The sequence below is a fragment of the Morus notabilis genome, unplaced genomic scaffold, assembly GCF_000414095.1.
Source record: "Morus notabilis unplaced genomic scaffold, ASM41409v2 Scaffold104, whole genome shotgun sequence".
Taxonomy (NCBI): Eukaryota; Viridiplantae; Streptophyta; class Magnoliopsida; order Rosales; family Moraceae; genus Morus; species Morus notabilis.
Window position 1 is genome coordinate 203,925 of NW_010367119.1, and position 25,669 is coordinate 229,593.

Sequence of the window (25,669 nt, forward strand, 5' to 3'; positions counted from 1 at the left end):
AATCTTGCAACGTCCTCTACTGAACTTCCTCGTGTTGTGCCATTGCGAATAGATTTTGAAATGTGAATTCCAACGACGAGTGCGAAGACGGAGACGTAGAAGATGAGTCGGATAGAATTTCACTAGGGGTTTATAAATCTGGACGTTGAGTAAATCTCCCTAGTTCGTCTCTATACCGATGTATTCACCCTAAGCGGCCCTTTTTTTTAATATTTTTTTTTGTTTTGTTTTTTTAAATTTTTAATCAAAACAAAAGAAAATAATTATATAGCAACGTAAATTGTAACCACCGAGAGTGCTCTCAGGAAAGACTATAGCTCTTGGCTCAATGAATAGTCTCCTAGACAGAGCAACGTTCCCAGGAAAGATTGGTGGGGTGAGGCCCACTTAAGTACCAACTTTCCTAGACAGAACTCCCTCAAATTATACTTTTCACGTAACCACACAATTATTCTCAAAATCAATTATTAAATTTTATTGAGTAAATTATGAAATGTAATCTAATTAATGGAAACTATTCCTAAAGTCAAAAGCCTAAATCTACCAAATTATGAAATTCCTATATTAAGAATAGTCAATTAATTACAATCCTAGTTATAATCCTAAGAATTAATGAAACTATAAAAGTAAAAATTAAATTAGGCAACAATATAAGAATCAACAATTAAAGTATACAAATGAGGAAACAAAATAAAATCCTAATTTATCAAAAATAAAAGATTACAAAATCAAATCACAGTCAATTCTAAAACTAAAAAGGAAAATAAAATTAACAATAAAAGTAAATCCTAAAGGTGTGAGATTTTTTTCAGCAACCAAAACTACAGAAATAAAATAAAAAAATGATAAAGGGATTTTTTTTGTTTTTTTGGTTTCGATTAAGGGATGACAAAAGAAAAAAAAAATGACGAAACAAAAGAAACAGAAGAAAGGAAAACAGCAAATTCACGGAGACTTAAGTTGATAACTAGCAAACAAATGGACTAAAACGAAAATGAAGGAAAGAAAGAAGGTAAGAGCTTAACAACTAATAAACTAATCTAAAGAAATCAGTAAATGAAAACACGAGCGACAAAAGTTTTTTTTTTTTTTTTAATACGAGCTAACAACAAATCACGCAAATCAAGAAAGAGAAATTAAGTAATATTAAAAAAAAATGCACTTACCTCTTTGACTCAAAAATCTACTGATCAGTCTTGCTAATAGCATCTTCCCGGCAACGGCGCCAAAATTTGATTAACGCCCAAAAGTGATGTTCACAAGCGGTCAATGTAGTGTAGAAGGGCGATCGTATCCATAGAGAGATAACAAAATAACAAGAAAGACTAATAGAATAAGAGTTTTAAAGAAAAGTGAATTAAAGAAAAAGAATAATTTTTGAGATTTTGTTGCAAATAAATTAGAAATGAAGGAATTTGTATGAAGAAAATTCAATAATAAAAACGGTAAGGTGTCGAGAATTTCTAATGTTTCGTTCACCAATTCCAGTTTTGATTCACAAAATAAAAGAACAGAATAAATTAAATCTCTATGTTGACTCTGAAAATATTATTATTACAAGTTATCTAAAATCGACAATATATCAATCTGACAATATTACAGTAAAAGACAATTTGTAAAATAATTTGAATAACAAAACATTGCATGACAGAATTACATAAGAAAAGCGTGACTGGACTTATATAAAAATTGGCACACAATATTTTAAAAAGTAATAGAAAAATAGATAAGATTTAATTCATTCAGATGTTGAACTTTACAGCACAAGGAATCAAAACTCTAAATTGGGTCGCTCAACAGAAGTTCATCTCTAACCTCACCAAGAGAACTCTAGCCTAGCTTGCAAACATTCTCACAAGTTCTAGAGAGAAAATATGAGACTGACAGCAAGACGACAGAAAACTGAATATTAAAAACCTCTAAAAACCTTAGGCCAACCTCTCTATTTATAGTGTTCAGAGGTTGCCTGTCAAATAAGGAAATAAATTGTAAGACTAGAAAATTACAAAAGAAAATGAAACAAAATAAAATTACACATAAATTTGGAGAAATCATATATGAAATTTGGGGAAGAAATCCGGCCAATTTACTCAGATTTGGAAGGAGAAATTCAGATTCAGCATGGGAAATTGGATGAAAGGAGTCAATCTCGCCACGTGTCGCGTTCGGAGTGGCTGGCCTCTGCTAGCGCGGTCAGAGTGGAGACAGCTTATGGGACAGATGTCGCGCGCAGAGGAAAGGAGGAGGCTGGCGCACTGAGTCGCGGGGCCCATGCGAGGAAAGCCTTGGAACGCGCTGGAGAACGCACGTGCATGGGACGCGCTCCCTGAGGTGCCGCGTGCTGTTGACGCGCGAGGTGCACGATGGCAGAGAAATGGGCACGGATTTTCACGCTGACTGTGCAGTGGCTTGGCTCGGTGGCTTTGACTCGGCTTAGCTGAACGGCTTGGCTCAGGGTCGTTGAAAATATGGCTTTCATGGCTTATTTTAGTGTAGCTTTTCACACTGCTTTTTATCTGTAAATAATCAAGCAACAACTAAATAAATTCCAATGAAAAATATTCTGAATAAAAATAATGAAATTGTTTAATTAAAGCTTAAATATTTTAATATTATATAATCAAAAGCAGTATTTAAGGTGCATTTTCATGCACTAATCAGGCGGCATCGAGTTTCTTCCATCCAAGCGCTCAACGACAGTCATCAGTCCCCGCACCAGGTCGGTCACAGTAGTGAGCTGGGCATGCATCTGCACAGGGTCTGGTCACGGCACGTCTGGGGGTGGGACTCCATTCCTAACCGGAGGTGGGTCTTCTTCCATCCCGTCGTTCGCCGGGTGTGTGGCAGTTTCTTCCATCTGGCTGCCTTGGTTGGTGGCCTCAATTCTTCTTCTTGGAGGCATGTTAACAAACGTATGAACCAGAGATTCTGGGTTCGGTCCCCAGTGGAGTCGCCAATTGTTGACGGCTAAATTTCGTCAACAAAAATACGCCGGGTTACCCACTAGTATCCCGTTGGGTTACCGATTGGAAATTAACTGTATATTTAAAATTAGGCTATGAAGTGTTTGTTGTATTCTTGGAAGCATGAGTGTCATGCTTGAATGAGAGGACACACAAAATTTATAGTGGTTCACTCTGTTAATGAAGAGCTACATCCACTTGCGTACTGTATTTCTTTTTGGACTTTTACAATTTACATGCATGTATATTCTTCCTCTGATTTCATACTAAAGAAGCCAATCTCCCCCTTTCGTGTATGGGGCTTTGTCCCTTTTATAGCTCAAGGTTCCTTCGTGGGCGGTTTTCCTTTGTAGGTTGAAGTACTCGAGTGGCCTACCTTTTTAGGCCCAGACCGTAGCCCACTAATCACCTTTTTAACTATTCACTCTGCCAATTGGTCTTCCATTACGGCTCTGTGAATTCCTGTAATCCTTCACTGCCCACTGTAGGGCGGTTTAGGAGATTGCAATTAATATCTGTTCTACAGACGTCTTCCATTCCCGGACGCAACTTGTGATGTCAGGCTCCTTTCTGAAGAGTACTCCCCTCATCGTCTGTGCTGCATAGACCTCATGTCCTTCCTGGCAGTCGACCCTTTCCAGACATAGGAATTTTGTTGCCATAAGATCGACGGCATGACTGGTCGACGGTATGCCGGGTCGATGCCCTAAGTCAGGCCTTCTTCGTAGCGTAGAGGGGAAGCAAGCTTCAAGCGTCGAAGGTTGTCGCCTTTTGAGGAAAAATAGGGCCACGTGTCATGCTGTCGTTGTTTCACATGTCACTCATATTTTCTCACACAACAGAAATTATAAAATAAAAATAGGTGAAAGAAGAGGCTCACTGAGGTGGACACAAAGACATGATATAATCATGGGAACAGCTAGAGGTCTTGCTTATCTACACGAGGAATTCCACATTTGTATAATACACAGAGATATCAAAACTAGTAACATTCTCTTAGACAATGATTTTCATCCCAAAATTGCTGATTTCGGGTTAGCAAGGCCTTTACCGGAAGATCAAACTCATCTCAGCACCAAATTTGCAGGAACTTTGTAAGTCTCAACTGATTATCCAAATTATACTTGATCACTTCCCTTACACAACATCAATTTTGTTAGCTTTATTTTGTACTTTAGCATTTTATGACAACATTAATACTCAAGAAATCAAAACAAATTTCAGCACTATGATAGATTTCTTAGAACTTCCGTATAACTTAGTGGATTGTTTACTAGTTAAGCATTAAATATAAGTGTTTCCGAACCACGTAAGAATTACCTGTGTTCTATTTTAATTTACACATTTAGTAATTTTATTAATTGAATTTTAATTAAGTTTGGTAAATTGCTTAAAACGGATCTAAGAAATTTAAAGCACATGCAAACTCCTTTTGTACGTATTTTGTTTCCAGACCCGAATAATGAATATTATTTGGTTTATAAAAGTGCATTTTAATTTGTTGGTTTTGGGTTTTCATGAATTAGGGGGTACACAGCTCCCGAATATTCAATCCATGGGCAGTTGTCGGAGAAGGCTGATGTCTATAGCTATGGCGTTGTTGTGCTTGAAATTATAAGTGGCCAAAAGAGCAATGAAATTAAAGAGGGCGATCCTGTTGGTGAATTCCTCCTTGAACGGGTATATTTACATATATGCACAACTTTTAAGCATTTTGCATGCATATATACAAAACGTATATATATACATATATATATATATATGAGTACATACTTTGGGCAGGTTAAAATAATTTTAGGCAAAGTTTTAAGTGACCTTTCAGTTTTCCTTTTTTAGAGAAGAAAACTCCTTTTTTTCAGAATTAAGATAAGTCTGCCATCATAATTTAGAACATCTCCAAGATTCAAACAAAGCTTTTTTTTTTTTCCCTACCTTTTTCTATCCATTGACTTTAGTTTCTGGAAGTTGAAGAATAACTCAAAAATAATTTCACAGACTTAGAATTGCTTAAAATCTACTTATAAATAAAGAAATATCTTGATCAATTATGTAAACAAAATAATTAAGTCTAAAAAAATCCTTCAAATGATTGTATTTAGTAATTCTTATTGACATTTTCAAATTATCTTTTTTTTTTTTTTTTGCCCAAATCACACATCCTTTTTTTTTAAAAAATGGATAATTTTTTGATCTCATTTGTAATTTCTAGATTAAATATAGCAAATACAAATTTATTTTTCTATAATTTTTAAAATAAAAAGAACCTTTAATTGAACTTTTGAAAAATGACCTCATTTATAATTTGGGGCCTTGGCTCAACCTGGGGCTTAAGTAATTGCGTAAGTGGCTTTATGGTTGAGCTCTTTCTGCACGTGCATACATACACATGTACATATAATTGCATTTTACTACAATAAATTTGTGTTTTCGAAATTAAAGATGTGAATTTTCCCACGCTTAAATGAAATTATTATAAGTTCGTGTGTTGTTTGAGTAAATAGTGCAAAAAAAAAAAAAAAAAAAAAGAATAATAATGTACGTCGTAAAAACTATAAACTTTAGTTGTTCAATAAAGTTTAAATTCAAGTGAGCGATTAGGTCGACAATGAATTTTATATTAATTTTAAGACATTTTCTATCCTCCATAAGAAGATGGCCTAACATATTGTGATGTTAATTAACAAACTGGAAAGTGTGACTACATAGTATTTATAAGCTGAGAATATATTGTTAGATTACCAAATCTCCCAAAATATTGACTATTAGGCTGGCCTCTCTTTAGATATTACATTATAATTTTCTTCTATTGCATATTAATTTTCTTAAACTAATTTGTTGAAATATATAACTGTGCAAAATTAGGCATGTGGGAGAAACAGCCACATTGAGTTGGTGGATGAATGCTTGGACCCAGAGGAGTATGAAGCAGAAACAATGAAAAGATTAATAGAGATTGCCCTTATGTGCATACAGCCATCACCTGCCACAAGGCCTACGATGTCTGAAGTTGTCGTTTTGCTCAAAAGTAAGGACTCATTTGAGGCCAGGCCACTCACTAAGCCTGTCTTCGTTGATGCCAATCGGAGGCCCAGAGGAGACACTTCAACTTCCACTGCTACTGCCTCTGTCTCGAGGATTTCAGGTCGCTAAAGCATTGAATTGTACAAGGGCAAAAGTTTAACAACTTTGTATGTGCAAATAAAACTTCATACGCTTGTAGCTGTATTTTTTTTGTTAGTTGAAGAAAAGAATCGCGTCTTCCATCCTCACCATCCATATATAATACCCATAGAACGGAAAGGGTATGCAACAAGAAGTTCGAGGAATAACAATGCAGAGCTTGCCAGATGTTAGGAAATTAGGTGAGATCTATTTCGAATACCGAGAAAGAAAATTAAGCATAGTCACACCAATAAATTTTTATATAGCTTCATCAAAGTTTTGCTACGTCTTATTTTTGCCGTCACAAATTTTCACTGTACTTTGAGTAAGATTATAGAGAATCAATCAATCACTCACTTATGTTTATTTCTCTCTCACACATAATTGTGTTTTTAGTCTCTCACTCTCAGTTTTCTGTCTAAAAATTGTCCCAATCTTCTCAAAATATCTTTTAAACTGAATGACGTTTGAACTCTTGTTTCAAATACTTTTTAAAAGTCTTTTTAAAACTAGTCAATTCAATCGAACATCTAATATGACTTTAAAACCAGAATTCATGAGAAATCTTAAATTCAAGTACTTCTTAAAATCTTTCTAAAACCAATCATTTAAATCGCCATATTTAGAAATTCGTATATTTCTTGCACGGACTGTTACAACATTTTAAAACTTAAATACTCAAGAATAGGGTTATTAGCTACAACCTCGGTTCTCTTTAATATTTATACGTACATATACTTTTCAAACATACATGCTTGAAACCTTTGAATCATATATATATATATATATATATTATTTTATTTAATCTTACTGTGGAAGATTTAAGTACAGTTTTATTTTTTTGTTAAAATTAATTTATGTTAAACTTGATATCAAATTTAACATCAACTATGATATAGTCATATTTTGGTATTTTTTTTGAAAAGGCTCTTTCTCGAATAGACTTTAAAATATGTACCAAAGTTTAAATAAGGCAGCAAGAACTTATTTCTTACATTTTTATTGGTTATTATGAAATTTAAAAACCATTTTGACTCATATAAACTCTTTTAAAAGTGTGATTCCAAACACTTGCTTCCACATTATTTAGTTCTATTCTTTTACGGACTAAAAGCAAAAACAATGAAAAATTTTCTCTCAAGGGTCATTAACATTGCGTTGTATTATTTGTTTCTTTGTTTAAATGAAAATTTTCCTAAAAAAAAAGAAACAAAAACAAAGGCCATGCCAAATGAACCTAAACATTATAATTTTTTTTAAAGGTAGCTATGGCAATTTTATTAAAAGGCCACTAAATGGCTAGAACACATGACTGTACCAAAGCCATAAGAATGGGTGCCACTCTTAAGACTAGACATTAAAAACGCATCTCTAATCCAATAATAGGGAGGTCACCTCCCAAAAGTGGTTCTATAACATTTGGCCACGGAAAATCGACTCAAAGTGAGCCAGATCCTAGTGCTGTAATGGACTTCACACACATACCTCAGACTAGCAGTGATGGGAAAGCCAACCGTTAGTTGAGGGAGAAAACACCACAGGCTGAGAGAGGTGGAGAAACCACCTTCTAGCTGGAGGAACACACCGGGGGATGGGGAAACCATCGCCATTATTACAACAAAATAAAGAGCAAAATACAAAAAACTATGTACAAATCCACAACCTATACATGATAGATCTGGTTGGAGATGGTGTGAACACCACGAGCAAGTAACTCCCCTAAGTTTGTCCATGAGTTTCCAAAGTCTATGGCCGGCGAACACTCTCCGAAGATCGTGTAAAGCCACTGAGAAACTCATATCCTCACGGGCTAGATCTGACGAAGCGCCACCTCCTCTAGTTACACGGAATTCATCACCTTGTAGATCGTCTCACTACGAAGTCAGGGATGAGACTTTTATAGCTAGAGGTCCGACGATACGTCGAACCTTTCAGCCAAAGAGAAAAGGCCGGCAGAGAAACTTATAGAGAAATAGGAGAAAAAGTTTTAGAGAGAGAGAGATAGCCTTTGTTTTTATTTGTTTTTTTCAACCTAAACATTATAGTTAAAATAACATTATGCATTGAAGCACAGAATAGATAACACATCAAATATCTCATTTTCAAAAATTTTTGTGTGAAAATAACTTTGCCATTGAATAGGTCTGATATCATCTAATACATTGCTAAATTAATGTCACCTAATACATTGCTAAATTAATGTCCCAATATTAAATTTTTTTAGAAAAGAAAATGACTCAAATGTAGTGTTGTTTTTATAGTGAATTTCGTTTATGTTATATACTGGTGTTAAATTTCACAACAGGCATAAGATTGGCCAAATTTTAGCTTTTTTTTTTTTAACTGGAAACGCAAAATTTTAGCATTTGGTTCTTATATTTTATAAATGATTGACGTGTTGACGAATTATTTTAAAAATTCTAAAAATATTACAATTTTAAGTTATATAAGAATTAAAAATTCAATTTTATAAACACAAAGCTTACTAATTGTGCCATAAAGTAGAAATATATATTTGAGATAGCATCATATATCATATTGATGTAATATTTGTATTTATATATATTTTCTTTTCAAAGATAGATATAGCATTAGTATTAACTTTTACATTAAGACGATTTTTAATGTAAATGTTAATGTTAATTGTATATTTTACACAAAAAGTGTAATATGATATGTTATTTTTATTTTTACTCTAATGTATAATACTATTTAAAATGCTAAATCTATTTTTTTTTATAATTATTGAGCTTTAAAAGTTGTAAAAGTAACCTTTTATTTTTAAAATAATTAAAAATGTAAAAATTATAATAATTACATGAAAAATAAATATTTAAATCAATAGTAATTAAATACCAAATTTCTCATATGTTATACTTATAACATATAGGAAAATTGTCAAAATAAATAACATTAAATTGAAAAGTGATTTCTACATTCAAATATTAAATTTATAATTAACACATCAATTATAATATTGCATTAAAAATGCTCTAAATTTAACATTTGCGCAAGATAATCTCTTACATCATATATTAAAGAATGTTTTACACATTCTTTCCCAAATCCATAGACTGCCGATTGGCGAATAACTATTCTTTGATATTCATGCAAAAATAATTTTTTTTTCTTCACTGTTTCTCTCTCTCTTGCTCACGTGGTAGTCAAACGAAACACTTGGTTAGACTAGCCTAAGGCTTAGTTTGGTAGTGCTGCGGATTTTAGAAAAATTACTTTTAGTTGTACTGAAGGAAGAAGCAGCTGTTACAAGAAGCAACTGAGTGTTTGATAAACTGTAATTATAGTAGCTGTGCTCTAAAATCAATGTAATAGCGTTTAGTAAATTTTAATGTTGAATTGCTATGGATATGTAAAATGACCAAAATAGACATAGTATGAAAGTTAAATATATATAATTGTTTTGGTATTTAGAAATATTTATTTAACTTAAAAAAAACATAATGCTATGATTTTGAGTTTTTTAACAATAAATTTATGATAATTAATTCTTTTTTGTTTTCATTTCTTCATTCACAATATAGTTACAACTAAAAGAAGCATTAGTGAGTAATCAATTTATTGAACAAAAAAGTACATTTCATGTTCAAAAACTGACAGAGCCATTAAAAGAATTAAGTCGTGTTCATTAAACGTGTCACAATTTGATTTCATACTTCAACCATTTCTTGTGATAGTGAAGCTTCATCTTCTTCTACATTGTCCTCCAGTTGATGTTCTTCATAAGCGAAAACATCTAGATTTTCCTCGACTTCTTGAAAATGTCGATCACACTGATCATGCATCCTAATATAGTTATGAAGCGCCATTGTTGCTATAATTATTTTTACTTGCTTCTTAAATGAATAATTAGGCATGTCTCTCAAAATTTTTCATTTTTTCTTCCAAACACCAAAAGTGCGTTCAATGACACTTCGAAGAGAAGAATGTGCTTGGTTGAATACCTCTTTACTGCCTATTGGTCGACGACCCATTCAAAATTGTGGTAAATGGTATCGTTCTCCTTTTTTAAGGTCCAAGAAATCCTTTCAATTGTGGATAGCCCGCGTCAACCAAATAATATTTACCTATTAAAATAAAAACACAAGAATTAATAAAATGTAAAACATATATATATAAAATATAGACAATGTTTTAACCTTCAGGTGGTTTTGGAAATTTCAAATGTCAGTTATGTAGTGCTGATAAGAATATTCTAGTATCATGGGCACTACCTTCCCAACCTGCATATGCATATATAAATTTCATACTGAAATCACAAGCAGCTATCACATTTTGGGTTGGCACACGTTTTCTTCTGCTAAATGGCACCTGATCTTCTGGTGCTATTGTAGTTGGAACATGATCTTCATACTGGAACATGTACCCTCCATTTGCGAATTGATAACTGAAAGTCTAAAACAATGTGAGCCTTCGTGCTTTAATTTACAAAAAGAATAATAAGGGTAATACTAACCTTATTTCCAATTTGAACACTCAATCAATAGCCAAGCTAATCATAGCTTCTACTCCTAGATACTTGACCGAAAAAATTGCTAATCAAGAATAGAATGCTAATTTGATTGACAACAATTGTGCCTAATGATCACTTTGTCTTATTTCTTATTCATGGAAGGCATCCAGAGACACAACTTTGGGCCGAGAAACACTAAAAAGCCACATGTTAAACTTCGATAGTGAAAGGCACTACGACTTGGAGACGTTATTGCACGTAAGAAACGAGAAAGGAAAGAATAAATTCAGGGAATGGCGAAATGCATAAACATCAATAACTGAAAATCTTGAAAAATGACATGAATCATGAATACAATACATCAAAGGAGGGTAATGTCACATATGGAAAACGAACGACAAGAGCAAACAACAACAAATGAGAAAAATGAGTACGAAAATGTACATTACACCGAAAGCATAAACGATATTCCAGACTTCTACTCAATTCAAGCATATGCATCAGCTTCCACTTATACAAAATGCTTTAACTTAACATATGAGTGCTAAAACAATCAATTCTCGAGCACTTACAGAGGAACTTTCAACAATGTACAAGTACTTGTGCTAAAACAAGCATAAACTTAATTTTTTTTTCGTTGTTGCTGATTCCGTTAGTGGCCCATTTCATTTTCTTGGTTAGGTGTCATCCAACTTTCAACAATGTACAAAATTTACAGAAAATCAGAACCATAAACCCATTTCCGCACAAAAAATCAAAACCCAATCTAAAGCCACACTAAAAATCGAGCACTTATAGAGGCTTACCTCTTGATGTGATGATGGGCAGTCGGAGGAGGAGATGGGATACCGGCAAACCGACTTTCAACAATGCTCAACCGTTTTTCTTTGATGCAAAAAATTAGAACCCTAAAACCCAAAATACATGCGGACTAAAAATCAGAACCAAATCCAAATGTTCAAACTAAAAATAATTTCATGCGGTTAGAGAGGCTTACCTCTTGATCTGATGACGAGAGACGAGCAGTCGGAGGAGGAGATGGGAGACCTACAAACAGACAATCACGCGGAGGAGAAACCAAATGAGCTCTGACAGGCCAACGGAGAGAGACCGGCGAACGGAGAGATAGACCGGCAAACGGAGCCGGGGAAGATCGCTTCGAACGGAGAGGAGGAGAGAGGATAGAACTCCTAAAAAAATTTTCGCAGAGGAGGACGGGAGAGATACAAGAGAGGAGGAAAGTGGAGGAGTTGAGGAGATTAGTGCTGAAATGAAAATGTTAGTCTGAGGTGGTAAATTTCAGATTTCATTAAGGGTAAAATTGGAAATAAAAAGTTTCATTAAATTATCAAAACTGATTCCCGCATAAGCTGAAACCGGAATCAGTCTTTAGGCTGATTCTGCTTTTAGCTTCAGATTGGAAGAAAATTATTCAAAAATCTATTTTTCCAAATAACATTTTAGATTTTAAGTGCTTTTTCTCTCTTAAAATCAAATACCAAACCCACCTTAAGCAAAACATGCTTTTAGTTGCTTAGTTAATAAGTAATACAATAATGAGGTTGAAGGCCAAAAGCCAAAAAAGTAATAAATGTGCTTTTTTTTCTCTGATAATAAATGTGCTTTTTTTTCTCTGATAATAAATGTGCTCTCATCTGGTAGGGCTATAAATTATAATAATGTTTATGTGACTGTCTCAAGAAAAAGAAAGAAAATAAATAAGAATAATGCGTTTGTGCTAAAATGTACTTGTCTTCTCGCTTTGGATGCTTCTGAGTTCTCTCTGCTCTTGGGTCTCGAGCACTTTCTTCTCTGTCTCTCTCTCTCTCTCTCTCTCTCTCCCCCCTTAAAAGCATGAAAGGGAGACAGGGTTTTGTGGGGTTCGTCTTCCTTCAAGTTTTTCTCTAATTCTTTTCTCTCCTCTGAATTCTTGTTGTATTGGCGTTTTTAGAAACCGAAAATCTCTTCTTCTTCTAGTCTCTCTTATGTTTTGCAGGTTTCTGCTCTTACAGTTTCCCATGTTGGGACCATTGTTTTTCCTTGTCTTTTTTCTCTCTTCCTAAGGTAAAAACAAAAAAACAAAAAAGGAAACCCCATCTTCCATTTTTGTTTTCCCTTGCATTCTTCTTAGGACAAAGATCTTAGCTTTGTGCTTTCTGGGCTTTTGAGATTGTGTTTGTTTGGTGATCTTTTCTTCGTCTGTTTCTGAAGAAGCCTCAGACATTGTCAGGTTCAGGATTTGGAGGTACGTAAAAGTGTGAGTTTGATTCTTGGCCTTGAGTACTAAGCTTTTGTTTAGTTGACTAGAGATATTTTTGGAAGAACAAAGACATTCATTTCGTACTTCTTGTTGCAGATTCGTTACCTTTTACTTAAACTGGAGATGGGTTTTTGCCTTTTATACTAAAATCCTTTTGTTATCTTTGAGGTCTTTGAACTGCAAGAAATGGGTGGCAATATAGTTGGAGAATCGTAATAGTATAAACCTATGGTAGGAGTAGTGTTGTTACTGATAAGGATCCTTGCCAAATTAGAAACCCATATAAGACATTTGTGTTCTTGTGGTTATGAGGAGTGAGGGCTTGATAGTTTGTGAGAAGAACTGGAAATATGTTAACTTAGAGGAAGACATTCAGCTGCGGCCTGGTGAAGCTCAAAGTTTTTGGATGTGGAGGTTCTTTTAGCATTGTCTTCTCTTAATATGATAGTGATTTTAGGATTTACGCTCTCAATTGGTAAGAGCTGGTCCTAGGAGAGAGGAGTCTATCAGCTATATTTATATTTAAATTAAACAGCATATAGAACCTTTCCTCTTTCCTCGTAAAGTTAACGAAATGGGCTGTGCTGCGTCGAGGATTGACAGAGAAGAGAGAGTGCAGGTTTGCAAGCAGAGAAAGAGGCTAATGAAACATTTAGTGGGGTTTAGAGGAGTATTTGCAGATGCCCAATTGGCTTATTTTAAAGCATTGAAGAATACCGGAGTGACTCTCCGGCAATTCACGGAATCCGAGTCCTTGGACATGGAAAATACTGCTGAAGTCTTTGCGTTGCCACCCTCCCCACCTCCACCATTACCGCCTTCACCTCCACCGCCACCTCCCCTTAGTCCTGATTTGAGGAAGGTGGACAATGATCAAAAAGAAGAAGTTGGTGAAGAAGAAATCAAAGTGATTGCTCAGTTCGACACCTCATCATGTCCTCCAATCTTGGGCTCGTCGTGGGAATCCTGGGACCCTTTTAGGACTTCTTCACCATACCCTTGGGGAAAAGACGAAATGGTGGAACCAGCGGAGGAGGAAGACTGGGCGGAGACTAAGTCAGAATTTGAGGAAGAACCAGAGGAGAAAGCTTCTATAGATACGGTTGCTGGGTCACTTCCTGAGAAACCACAAACTGCAGGTTCTGTTGATGATAATTCATCAGCGACAAGCTGGTACGCTAAAGACACCACACATGCCGCCATGGTATTGTGGAGGAGCAAGAAGACCTTGGAGGGTATAGCCAAAGAGTTGGATGATTATTTCTTGAAAGCATCAGCTGGTGTAAAGGAGATCACGGTTCTTATGGAGTTGAATGGAAGTGATAGGTTTCTTCCTCAGAATTTCAAAGAAAACAAGGGTAAACTCAAGCTCTATGTATCCATCTACGTTTTATTCACACTTCGTCATATACATCTAGATCATATGTTTTTTTACTCTTCCCGGACTTAGGCAAGGTCAAGATGGTTCAGGGTTCGGGGTTCAGGTTTATTGAGTCACCCTCCCCTCTTACTATTTGGTGATTGCTTTAATCAAGAAAGCATGTGTAGGATGGGATAAAAAAAAAACCAGGAAAATGCGTGCATAAGAAAAATATGAGATAAAGGACAAAACTAATTTCGTTTAACTACGGTTATATGGTTTGGTTAGATATTATATACATGTGTTTGATGGCTCTGCTTGTTTAAAAATATTAGGCGTTATTGCTTACCTGATGATTGGACGTAATGTAGATAATATGTGTAGTAGTTTTCTCTCTCAAAATGTTGTTTTGCTAACATTGTTACATGAACATCGTCCATGTCCTCTTTTTGGTTGCCCGATTATTAGTTGCTAATCTACTTGTACTACCATTTACAGGGAAAAAGTGCAATACTGCAAAGGTCTTCAGTGCATTGTCATGGAGTTGGCCTTCCAAGTCACTTCAGTTTACAAGAGAATCTGTTGATTCTGGCGGCCCTATTGAGCCATGCAGGCCTGGAGCTCATTGCATCACGCTTAAAAAGTTGCTCGATGAGGAAATAAAACTTTACATGGAAGTTAAGGTAAAATTTGGTTGTGGGCATATTTAGGCAGCCAAATTAGATATTTTATTGATTTGAGAGTGTCATCTTGTTGCACGCACCGACATTAAGATCCTTTTGGGGTTTCAAGTTAAAGCTAGTGGGGGCAAAATAAATCCTTCATCTCAAAAAGTCGTCTTCTTGTTAATTGTTGGGGATCAGAACTAAATTGTATATGAATAGAGGCCTGATCACTTAACTAACCCTTCAAGGTTAGATTCAATATTATTTTAACAAGAGTAGACTCCTTTTCATGTCAAAGAAATTTCTCCCATGTTATTTGATATTATGACGCACTATTTAGTGTATTTTACTTGGGACAACCCTTGCTAGATCATGATTGGAAGATTTCACTGACATCTTTTTGTGAAGATAATCCAAGTGTGTCTCCTGTTTTAGTATCCTTTGTAATCAGTCAGTTCTAGCACTGTTTGTATTTGCTAAACTAGCGAATAGATGGTTAAACTGGATAGGAAATGATTCCTGATTCTTTTTTATCAATCTAATATCGTGAGGCGAAAGACATGAAATGTTCTTATGGCCCGTTTGGTTCTTTAAGTCAGTGATTTTGATTCTAAATTCAAATTTTGTGAGAGAACCCATTGGTGGGAACTTTTTTTATTCAAATTTGTTGTGAGAGAGCAGAGTCAGAATCATAAGTTTAAGCCAAACGGGCCTTTAGTGATCCTTGGATTTCATCCTACTATTTATTGTGGCTGATTGAAAGATATGGAATGTTTCTTAGAGGCAAATTTTTAATAACCACTTGACATGTTTGTATTGCCAATTCCTACTATCAAAAAAGCCTAGGAAATATTGAGGATTGTGGCGACAAATATGTTTTATATTATTTTCTTTTTCCTACTATAGTTAAGAAACCTATCATTCTTGTGTTTTTTGCCCCTATTCTATATCTCATTAGCATTATTTGTGTATGTTCCATAATTAACCTATGTTCTTTCTCTCTCACACACACATTTCTTCTTTTTCCACTCTATGGTTTTAACCAGGGTATGTTTATTGTATTATGTGTAGGAGGAAGAGATTACCAAAATAGAGCTTGAGAAGAAATCCTCATTACTGCATAAACAAGAGGAAGAAAACCATGAGTGGACCAAGACGGAGAAAACTCGATTGAGTGTTGAGAGTCTGGAGGCTGACCTCAGCCATCTCCAACTGTCAATAAGCAGAACTTCTTCTTCTATATTGGCACTTATAGACGATAAGTTGTATCCTCAGTTGGTTGCAATAACTTCTGGGTAAAGATGCAATATCAGTCTATTTTTTTGACTTTCCGGACCTTTCCAGGCCTTGTTGATTAGATAGTAAAGAATGCTTGTTGGTACAAGTAATGTATTTTGAATAATCTTTTGAACAAGTCTGCGTTAAAACTTGCCTACCCTCTGTCCTTACATGTCTTGCATTATCATCTTGTGATAGAATCCAGCCACAACTACTCAGAATTGCAAAGAAATCAATCTTTATTGATGAATATTTCTAGGAAAAAACCTAGAAAGATGATTCTAGAAACAAACCCAACAGTAGTTCAAGGAACTGCCATGTGTCCCTACTTGGTTTCCCAAGATAATTCCCAGTCAACCAAAGTCTGCCTTTCATTAGCTACTAACCCTCTTGTTTATACTATTGCTAACCCTTCTAAGAAACTCTAAGCGCCTGCTAACCAAATTCTAACTACTAACAATTTACCAATTCCCTTACCCAATTTACAAGTCCTATCATTCTGCAGGCTGTTGCACGTGTGGAGAACAATGTATGAAAGTCACCAAGCTCAGTATCATATTTCACAGCAGTTAAATCATCTAACCGAAGATCAAAAGATGGACATGAGCACCGCTTACCATCGCCAAGCTGCAGCTCAGCTTGAATCCGAGGTCATTCGTTGGTACAATAGCTTCTGCCAAGTTGTAAACTCTCAACAAGAGTATGTTAGAACCCTCTGTAGATGGATCAAACTCACCGACAGCCTTAAAGATGACCATCGACAGAGTCGTTATTCCTCTGTTGTTGATAGCTTTTGTGACCAGTGGCTGCTTGCTTTAGAAAGATTGCCCGATAAGGTACTTCAAATCATATTTTATTATGTACAACAGACTCCTAAAATGTTTAGTTCAGTAAACAATAACATTCCAATCAAATAACCAAGCTATCGAAGTTAATGTTGCCACTTGGTTTTGATGCTCAAAGTTGATATTGCTTAGGATTGAGGATGGCTACAATATGTTTTTTTGTGCATAAAATACAATCACTCACCTTTGATGACTTCTTAGACAACTTTGATTCAAAGGCTTTTGGGGAGTGGAAATAAGATCAGAAACTGGTGAAAAGATTATCTTTACTTTACATCGTGGGTCAGTTTGTAGATGCGGTAGCATTTTCTTGAATCCTAGAAAATGGAGGCTCTTGATTGATGCAAATTGAGAGTAAAAAATTGAAGAAATTGTATTATTGCACTACAATTACAACCGGGTTTATATACAGAAGCCCTAGCCTTAGAAATGACAATTACTAGGTTATATCTCATCCCATAATTTGTGGGATATCCCAACAAAAACAGAAACTAACCAAATCAACCTAATTCTAGGAAAACTAACTATTATATTCAAACTTTTCTAATTTAGTCTGTACACGTGTAAAACACATTCTCCCACACTCCCCCTCAAGCTGGTGATTAGTATTCACCATTCCCAGCTTGGATACAAAACTTTGAAACACTGAACTACTTAAACCCTTGGTGAGTATATCAGCAAGTTGGCCATGTGTAGATACATAAGGTGTACAGATCAGTCCACTGTCCAACTTTTCCTTGATGAAGTGTCTGTCAATCTCGATGTGCTTCGTTCGATCATGCTACACCGTGTTGTGAGCTATGCTGATTGCGGATTTGTTATCACAATAGAGTTTTATAAGGCCATCCCACTTAATCTTCAGATCCTCTAGAACAATCTTCAACCATAGTAGTTCACACACACCTTGAGCCATTGCTCGGTACTCTGCCTCAGTACTAGACCGTGCTACCATATTCTGTTTCTTACTCCTCCATGTCACCATGTTTCCACCAAGGAAGGTGCAATAACCAGAAGTTGATCTTCTATCAACAACTGACCCAGCATAGTCAGCATCTGTGTATACCTCAAGAACTAACCCTCCATTCCTCTTGAAAAGGATGCCTCTACATGGTGTCCTTTTGAGATATTGCAAAACTCTGTATGCCACCTGCAAATGAACTTCTTTTGGATTGTGCATGAACTGACTAATCACGCTCACTGCGTACGCTATATCTTGCCGAGTGTGAGAAAGATAAATGAGCCTCCCCACCAACCGTTGATACATTTCTCTATCTACCATAGCATCTTCTTCTGCCTCTCCAAGCTTGAGATTCGGTTCTATTGGAGTACTCATTGGTTTGCATGCTGTCTTGCCGGTTTCTTTGAGTAGATTTGTGACATACTTCTGTTGAGAGATGAAAATGCCTTGCTTAGAATGAGCCACCTCAATCCCAAGAAAATGCTTCAATCTTCCTAATGTCATTATCACCTGTTAGCCAAACATCAACATATACCAATAAGGCTGTAACTTTACCTAAAGATGAGTGTTTAATGAACAAAGTGTGATCTCCTTGACTCTGTCTATATCCCATAGCTGTCATCACTCTAGCAAACCTCCCAAACCATGCTCGCGGTGATTGCTTAAGTCAATACAAGGCATTTTTTAGTCTACATACTGTACCAGCAACCAAACCTTTATTATAACCCGGTGGGACCTCCATATAAATTTCCTCCTCTATTTCTCCATGCAAAAATGCATTCTTGACATCAAACTGCTGCAAATCCCAATCACAATTAGCTGCTAATGATAATAAAACTCTAACAGTGTTCATCTTTGCAACCAGAGCAAACATTTCTTGGTAATCAATCTCATAGGTTTGAGTATAACCCTTGGCCACCAACCTAGCCTTGTATCTTTCTATTAATCCATCTGCTCTATATTTTACTGTATAAACCTATTTACACCCTACAGGTTTCTTTCCTTCAGGCAACTTCACTAACTCTTAAGTTGTGTTCTTCTTTAACGCCTCCATCTCCACATTCATAGCCTGCTTCTATTTTTCATTGGTTAAAGCCTCAGATAAATTGGTAGGAATGACAATAGTGTTTAGGCTGACAAGGAAGGCTCTATGAGATGGTGAAAAGTGTTTAAAGGACAGGAAATGTGCAAGAGGGTATAGGGGTCGGTTTGTGCATTCTCTAACTCCTTTCCTAATAGCAATAGAGAGGTCGTGGTCATCATTGTTTATCTCAGATTCATATTGAAAAGAAGGATTAGAAATTGTTACCTCATTCTCAGGATTTAGGTTGGAGTCTTGGACTTGCACAGATTCAGGGACAACCTTCTTTCTTCTCAAGAACACCTTGCCTTTGTCAAATCTCACATTATCAAGGGCCGGATTTGTAGGTGGATTTGTAGGAGACTCGGGATTTGGATTTTCAGTGGGCTCGGTGGGAGGAACATTTTTAGTGGCCTCGGTGGGAGGAACATTTTCAGTGGGCTCGGTGGAAACATCAATGGGACAGGCTGTCTTGACACAGGAAGTGATGACGATTGCATATCAAGAAGCAAAAAATCTGCCTTATCCTTATCTTCCATTACTAAATTCTCCCCCTGAAGATAAGGAATAATGAAATAGGATTCTTGTTCATGAAAGGTCACATCAATTGAGACATAGAACCTTTTTGATGGGGGATGATAGCACGTATACCCCTTTTAAGTTGAAGAATATCCCACAAACACACATTTTAATGCCCTTGGATCTAATTTTCCCCTGTATTGACTATGAACATGAACAAATGCCACACACCCGAATATACGAGGAACAATATTATTTGTGGTTTGGATAGAATGTGGAAAGGGCATCCATTGGATTTTTAAATCGTAGGACTCTAGAAGGCAAATGATTTATGATGTGGGCAGCTGTAAGAATTGCTTCCCCCAAAAAAGATTTAGACACATTTTTCTGAAACAAGAAGGATCTCGTGGAATCAAGGAGATGACCATTTTTCCGTTCTGCTACTCCATTTTGTTGTGGAGTACAAACACAAGAGGACTCATGTACTATTCCTGCTTTCTGAAAGTACGGAGTTAGGACTTGATTGAAATAGTCCTTAGCATTATCCGACCTAAATCTTTTGATATTGACCCCAAATTGAGTCTTTATCATAGAACAAAAAATTGAAAGAACAATGCTGACATCGGAATTCTGTTTAAGCAAAAAAATCTAGGTGACTCGAGTACAATCATCAATGAATGACAAACCATTTAGCCCCATTTACATTATAAATAGTGGAAGGACCCCAAATATCACTGTGAATGAGATAAAAAGGAATGAAACTTCTTTTATTACTGATTGAAAAAGATACGTGTTTGTGTTTAGCAAGTTCACACACTTCACAATGAAAATGTTCAACATCTAGACCCTTAAATAAAGAAGGAAACAAAAGTTTGACAATCCTAATTGATGGATGCCCAAGTCGGCGATGATGAAGCCAGACTTTTTCTTTATTGGATGGAAAAAACTCTGAGACAAAAGAATGAGATATTATGCCCTTGGTAGTGTTTGGTTGACTTGGTGTTTCAAGATAGTAGAGCCCATCCTGTTCTCTAGCATGTACAATCGTCCTCCCCGAATCCTTGTCCAAATACACAATAACTATGATTAAAAACCACTTTACAATACAAATCTTTAGTGAGCTTTTGGATGGAAACAAGATTTGTGGTTAGTCTAGGGACATGGAAAACATTTTTTTAACAACAGTGACGGGCTTATTTTGACATCACCTATACTTGCCACAGTGGTCAATGAGCCATCGGCTGTGACTATTTTCCTATTACTTGGACATGGGACATATGAGGAGAAAATTTTTGATAAATGGGTTATATGGTCGGTAGCTCCCGAGTCAATAATCTAGGAGCTGGTAAAGGCTATATCCGAGACATTTAATCCATTGGAGAATGGAAGTTTACCTGAATACGCCAGTGAACAAGTACATTATGGTTTTTCAAGGTTGCCAATAAGTGATCTCACCCTCTTAATTTCTTCTTGGTTGAGATTTCCCATCTTTTGTGGTGTTCCTTCATGTGGCTGCACTACTGCAATCTGGGCTTGTCCATTGTTCCTTGGTTGCTCTCCCTTTTGTCCCCACTCTTAGCTTGGTGGTTTTCCATGCAGTTTCCAACACCGCGCACGAGTATGACGTGCCTTCTTGCAGTAAGTACACCATAGAGTGTCTTTGTAGTCACGGTTTTGAGTCTTTGGCTGGCCCTCCCATTCTCAGCCGTTGGCATTTTTTCTGCATTTGTGGCTGTCTTATTGCTGTTACTAGCAACCAAAGCCGAACTGTCAGTGCCCTTTGGTTCAAGCATCAATTCCCTTCTACTTTCTTCTCCTCGAATGAGTGCCACCACTTCATTGAAACTCGAAACTTCCTGTTTGCCAAGAATCTGAATTCTAACTAGGTCGAATTCTGGATTGAGTCCAACAAGGAAATCATAAACCTTATCTTGTTCAATAAACTCCTTCAATATTGCTGCATCATCGGGACACTTGGGCTTAATCACCCTATAATGATCAAGTTCTTGCCACAAAGCCTTCATTTGATTGGCATATTCAGTGACAGTCCTATCTCCTTGTTTTGTAGCGATTGTCTTTACTTTGACTTCGTAGACTTGAGCAGCATCCTTCACCTTGGAGTATGTTTGTTGAATTCCATCCCATATATCCTTGGCAGTGGCCAAGAACATACATGTGTCGCTAATCTCCGGAGTCATGGAGTTCCACAGCCATGCCATGAACATCGAATCCTCCTCATCCCACGTTCAAATCGTGGATCTTCCGGTTTTGGTCTTGTCCCTAAGAGGTGGCTGATTTTTCCTTTCCCTTTCAGCACAGTCCGAATAAGTTGGGACCATTTAAGGTAGTTTTTTCCATCCAGCCTATATGCGGCCGGAATGTTCTGCAATTCCCCTACTTGTTGAGGCCTAATGGTTTCTGCATCCTCTGACCGTGTTGTAGCGGTTGTCTCTTCCACCTCCGACATCCTCAATCAAACCAAGTGGTCTCCAGGCAATTAAGGCTGGTTGTGTCAAGTAGAATACCAGCGATGAAGGCTGATACAATCCAGGCACTCTCTTACGGAAGCGTCCTGACAGCAGTGGCGATAGGGTAGAGAAAAGAAAAAACAACCCTTGGCGATGAAGGCTGATACAATCCAGGCACTCTCTTACAGAAGCGTCTTGACAGCAGTGGCGACAGGGTAGAGAAAAGAAAAAACAACCCTTGGCGATGAAGGCCACGATCAGAACACGACAGCAGCGAACAGAGACAACAGCAGTTTCGGTGTGTCCGTTCAGAGTGGCAGTGGTCAAAGTTGCGGCAGCGAATCAATGGAACTTCAAAAAAAAAAACAGCAGCAATGAAGGCTTTTGGGGAGAGTGATGATGGATATGGGCAATAAAGGGCTTGTGATGAGGCTTGGCAATGAAAGCCAAGAAAGAAACGGCAATGAAGGCCTAAGAAAAAATAAAGTAACCTAGGAAACCTAGGGCTCTGATATCATGATGCAAATTGAGAGTAAAAAATTGAAGAAATTGTATTATTGCACTACAATTACAACAGGGTTTATATACAAAAGCCTTAGCCTTAGAAACGGTGTATTATTGCACTACAATTACAACCGGGTTTATATACAAAAGCCCTAGCCTTAGAAACGGCAATTATTAGGTTAGATCTCATCCCATAATCTGTGGGATATCCCAACAAAAACAGAAACTAACCAAATCAACTTAATTCTAGGGAAACTAACTATTATATTCAAACTTTATTAATTTAGTCTATACACGTATAAAACACATTCTCCCACATTGATTGCTACTGGATCCTGTATAGTGCTAAAAGTGTGCGCGCGCACTATTTGATATTTTGTAATAAATAGACTGTTTCTTGGTTTGTCATGAATTTGTGTTTGATTTTAGATAAAAATAACATCACAAAACACTATATCCAGGAACTCTAATCAGAGCTATTCATTGGAATCGTTAGATTTTTTAAATCTGACTACTACATGAAATTTATGCTGTCGTTTTAGTTAAATTTCTTATGGTGTTTACGAGTTCTTTGTATTTTTATTTTAAATCTTATATGTTGTTCACATTTGAGAAGTTAGCGTCGCTGTTGCCTTTAACACGTGCAGGCAGCCTCAGAAGCAATAAAGGGCCTTTGCTCTGCCATCCACTCAATCGTCGTCCAGCAGGAAGAGGAGTACAGCCTACAACGAAAATACGAAAAAGCGGAGAAAAGGTTACAGAAGGAGCTGGAGTCGCTGGCCGAGATGGAGAGAAAACTCGAGGGTGGCTTCACCGGTGAGGATGGGGACTCCAATTTGAGCCCTAAGCATCCTTTGACACTCAAGCGCGCCAAAACCAAAGCGTTAAGGAAGCAAGTGGACAATGAGAAGGCCAGATATATGAAGTCAGTGCAGGCCACCAAAGCCATGACTCTGAATAACCTAAAAACAAGTCTTCCCAATGTATTCAAAGCGTTAATGGATTTATCTAGGGGCTCTGTTGAGGCCATTGAGGCGGTTTTTAACCAGATTAAACCCGCAGATGGCTGTGTTGCTGAAGTGGAAAGCCTAGAGAATTGACCTTTTGTTGTTCTGAAATGGGCGTTGGAGATGCATTTGGTTCCTGGTTTTTTGGTTCACCAGTTCTTGATGCAAGTTCTGGCATCTTTTATGTAAGTTTGTTTATATTATTAGCAAAAAAAAAACAAAAGAAAATTACAGTTTTGTGCATGACTAATCTTGAGAAACTTGGATGTCGCAATTCACATTACCCGGCTAACAGTTCTCTGCTTGAGGAATATGTTCACATTTCCCGGAAATTTCACTATAGACGTGGTAAAATGTAATTTTACTATATGCATATACATATTCATAAATTTCTAAAATTTTATCAATACTTTAATCGCAAGTGTTTAAAAATACATGTTTAGAGCATAAATTGAATTTCTAAATTTGTCCGTCATTTTCTCACTAGAATTTTAATAATATTTAATTTTTTAATTTTTTTCTCATAGTAACTAAGTATAAAATTACTATAGTATGTAACAATTTCATTTTCTGATTTACAATATTCTTCTATCAAAACGATTGTTGATGATATGTGTATCACCATATGACCCGGGCTCTCATTTCATGTAAAAGACATATCATCAAAAAAAGTATCTTTATCAACTTTTACACTATAATCTCATTAAGCTTGCAATAATATGATAACTTAATTTGTCAAATCTTGTGACCTTAAAACACCAGTTGCTCGATGTTCATCTTCATTATATATATTAAATTAATTCTCTTCAATAATGATGCTATCTGAATTGTCTATATAAGTTTTTCAAATTATCGATCACGTCCAGCATACTTTCTTAAATAGTTTGAGGAGTACGATGATCATTTTTACTTGCTTTTCGAACAGAGATAGCAAAGCATGTCTCTCAAAAGTTTCTATTTTCTTTTCCAAACTTCAAAGGTGTGTTCAATAACACTCTTAAGAGAAGAATGTGCGTGGCTGACTTCCTTTTTGTAACCAGTAGTTTGACGACCATCTTGAAATTGTAGAAGATGGCATCTTTGACCTTTATATGGTCCTAAAAACCTTTTTATTTGGTGTTTTCATGCATCAACCAAATAATACTTTTTTAAAGAAATATTAGTGTCATTTTTTTTGTCAATCTCTTTGTCACTTTCTGTATTTATTATTTAACATGTACACTCTATTAACATGATATATTTTTATTTTAACAAAAAATAAGATAATAAAGTTCACGTATTAAACAATAAATGTAGAAAGTGATAAAGAAGTAACAAGAAAAAGTACACAAAAAAAAGAGTGACTCTAATATTTCTTATACTTTCCTATTGAAGGGAGATACACAAATAATTATGCACTACAAGGAACATTTAATAATATGTCAAAAAGTTAATAAATGAATATTGTAGAATAGTAACCTTCAGGTAATTTTGGAAAATCCGTTCGTGGTTCACATACAGCCGATAATTATTGTATCATGAGATGTGCTTTCTCAATCTGTGTATGCATAAATAAATTACTTTATCAAAATTACATATGGTCATGATATTTTTAATCGACATTCTTTTTCTACTAATTAGGGACAGTTGATCTTCTGGAGCTAGTAAAGTAGCTACCCCATCCATAAAAAAAAAAAAGACTAGCATTTGAAAAGAGTTTAAAATAGATGTATTTAAATTTTAACATTCTATGAAGAACAACAAATAGTAGAGTAGATGATAATAGGAAGGAGAGGAGAAACCGAGAAGTGATGGTGGGGTCCGCAAAAGATAATTTTTTGGGGAATAGTGTCAAAAAATATGAATAAATAATACTTAAAATGACATAAAATTATTGATCACGCAACACGTGTTACTTTTTGCCATCTGTGTCGTGTGAGAAAAAAAAAGGCAGAAGTTGTGACGCATTTTTGTGTTTTACAATCCCCTTTGGAGTGCCAAATTGGACGCGATTGGGAACAAAAAAAAAATAAAGAAAATAATAAATTTTAATCAAATTGGAGAATGCTTTTATTTCTTAACATATAAAATCATGATAATAATGCGTGATAGATTGTTTCCCAGAAAATTTATCGTCCCCCGTAGAAGT

At 35.9% G+C, this 25,669-nt stretch overlaps 2 protein-coding genes across 2 annotated transcripts; both read left to right on the top strand.

Moving 5' to 3' along the window:
- The first annotated feature begins 3,872 nt into the window (after nt 1-3,872).
- Nucleotides 3,873-6,113, top strand: LOC21393250 (cold-responsive protein kinase 1). The gene is made up of 3 exons (XM_010111949.1): nt 3,873-4,057; nt 4,490-4,643; nt 5,826-6,113. The coding sequence occupies exons 1-3, from the start codon at nt 3,873-3,875 to the stop codon at nt 6,111-6,113; spliced, it is 627 nt and encodes a 208-aa protein (XP_010110251.1).
- A 6,208-nt stretch (nt 6,114-12,321) lies between these two features.
- On the top strand, nt 12,322-23,919 carry LOC21393251 (nitrate regulatory gene2 protein). The gene is made up of 6 exons (XM_024174668.1): nt 12,322-12,841; nt 12,953-14,214; nt 14,715-14,899; nt 15,953-16,176; nt 16,665-16,995; nt 23,182-23,919. Exons 2-6 carry the CDS (start codon nt 13,431-13,433, stop codon nt 23,632-23,634), a joined length of 1,977 nt encoding a protein of 658 aa, XP_024030436.1. The 5' UTR covers nt 12,322-12,841; nt 12,953-13,430; the 3' UTR covers nt 23,635-23,919.
- The last annotated feature ends 1,750 nt before the right edge of the window (nt 23,920-25,669 follow it).

What these genes read in the sequence shown, in the direction of transcription:
- LOC21393250 (XM_010111949.1), top strand. Translation starts at nt 3,873, where the DNA reads ATGGGAACAGCTAGAGGTCTTGCTTATCTACACGAGGAATTCCACATT. An exon ending in ACCAAATTTGCAGGAACTTT is followed by an intron (nt 4,058 to 4,489) that starts GTAAGTCTCAAC and finishes TTCATGAATTAG; the next exon opens with GGGGTACACAGCTCCCGAAT. An exon ending in GTGAATTCCTCCTTGAACGG is followed by an intron (nt 4,644 to 5,825) that starts GTATATTTACAT and finishes GTGCAAAATTAG; the next exon opens with GCATGTGGGAGAAACAGCCA.
- LOC21393251 (XM_024174668.1), top strand. Translation starts at nt 13,431, where the DNA reads ATGGGCTGTGCTGCGTCGAGGATTGACAGAGAAGAGAGAGTGCAGGTT. An exon ending in GAATTTCAAAGAAAACAAGG is followed by an intron (nt 14,215 to 14,714) that starts GTAAACTCAAGC and finishes TACCATTTACAG; the next exon opens with GGAAAAAGTGCAATACTGCA. An exon ending in AACTTTACATGGAAGTTAAG is followed by an intron (nt 14,900 to 15,952) that starts GTAAAATTTGGT and finishes TATTATGTGTAG; the next exon opens with GAGGAAGAGATTACCAAAAT.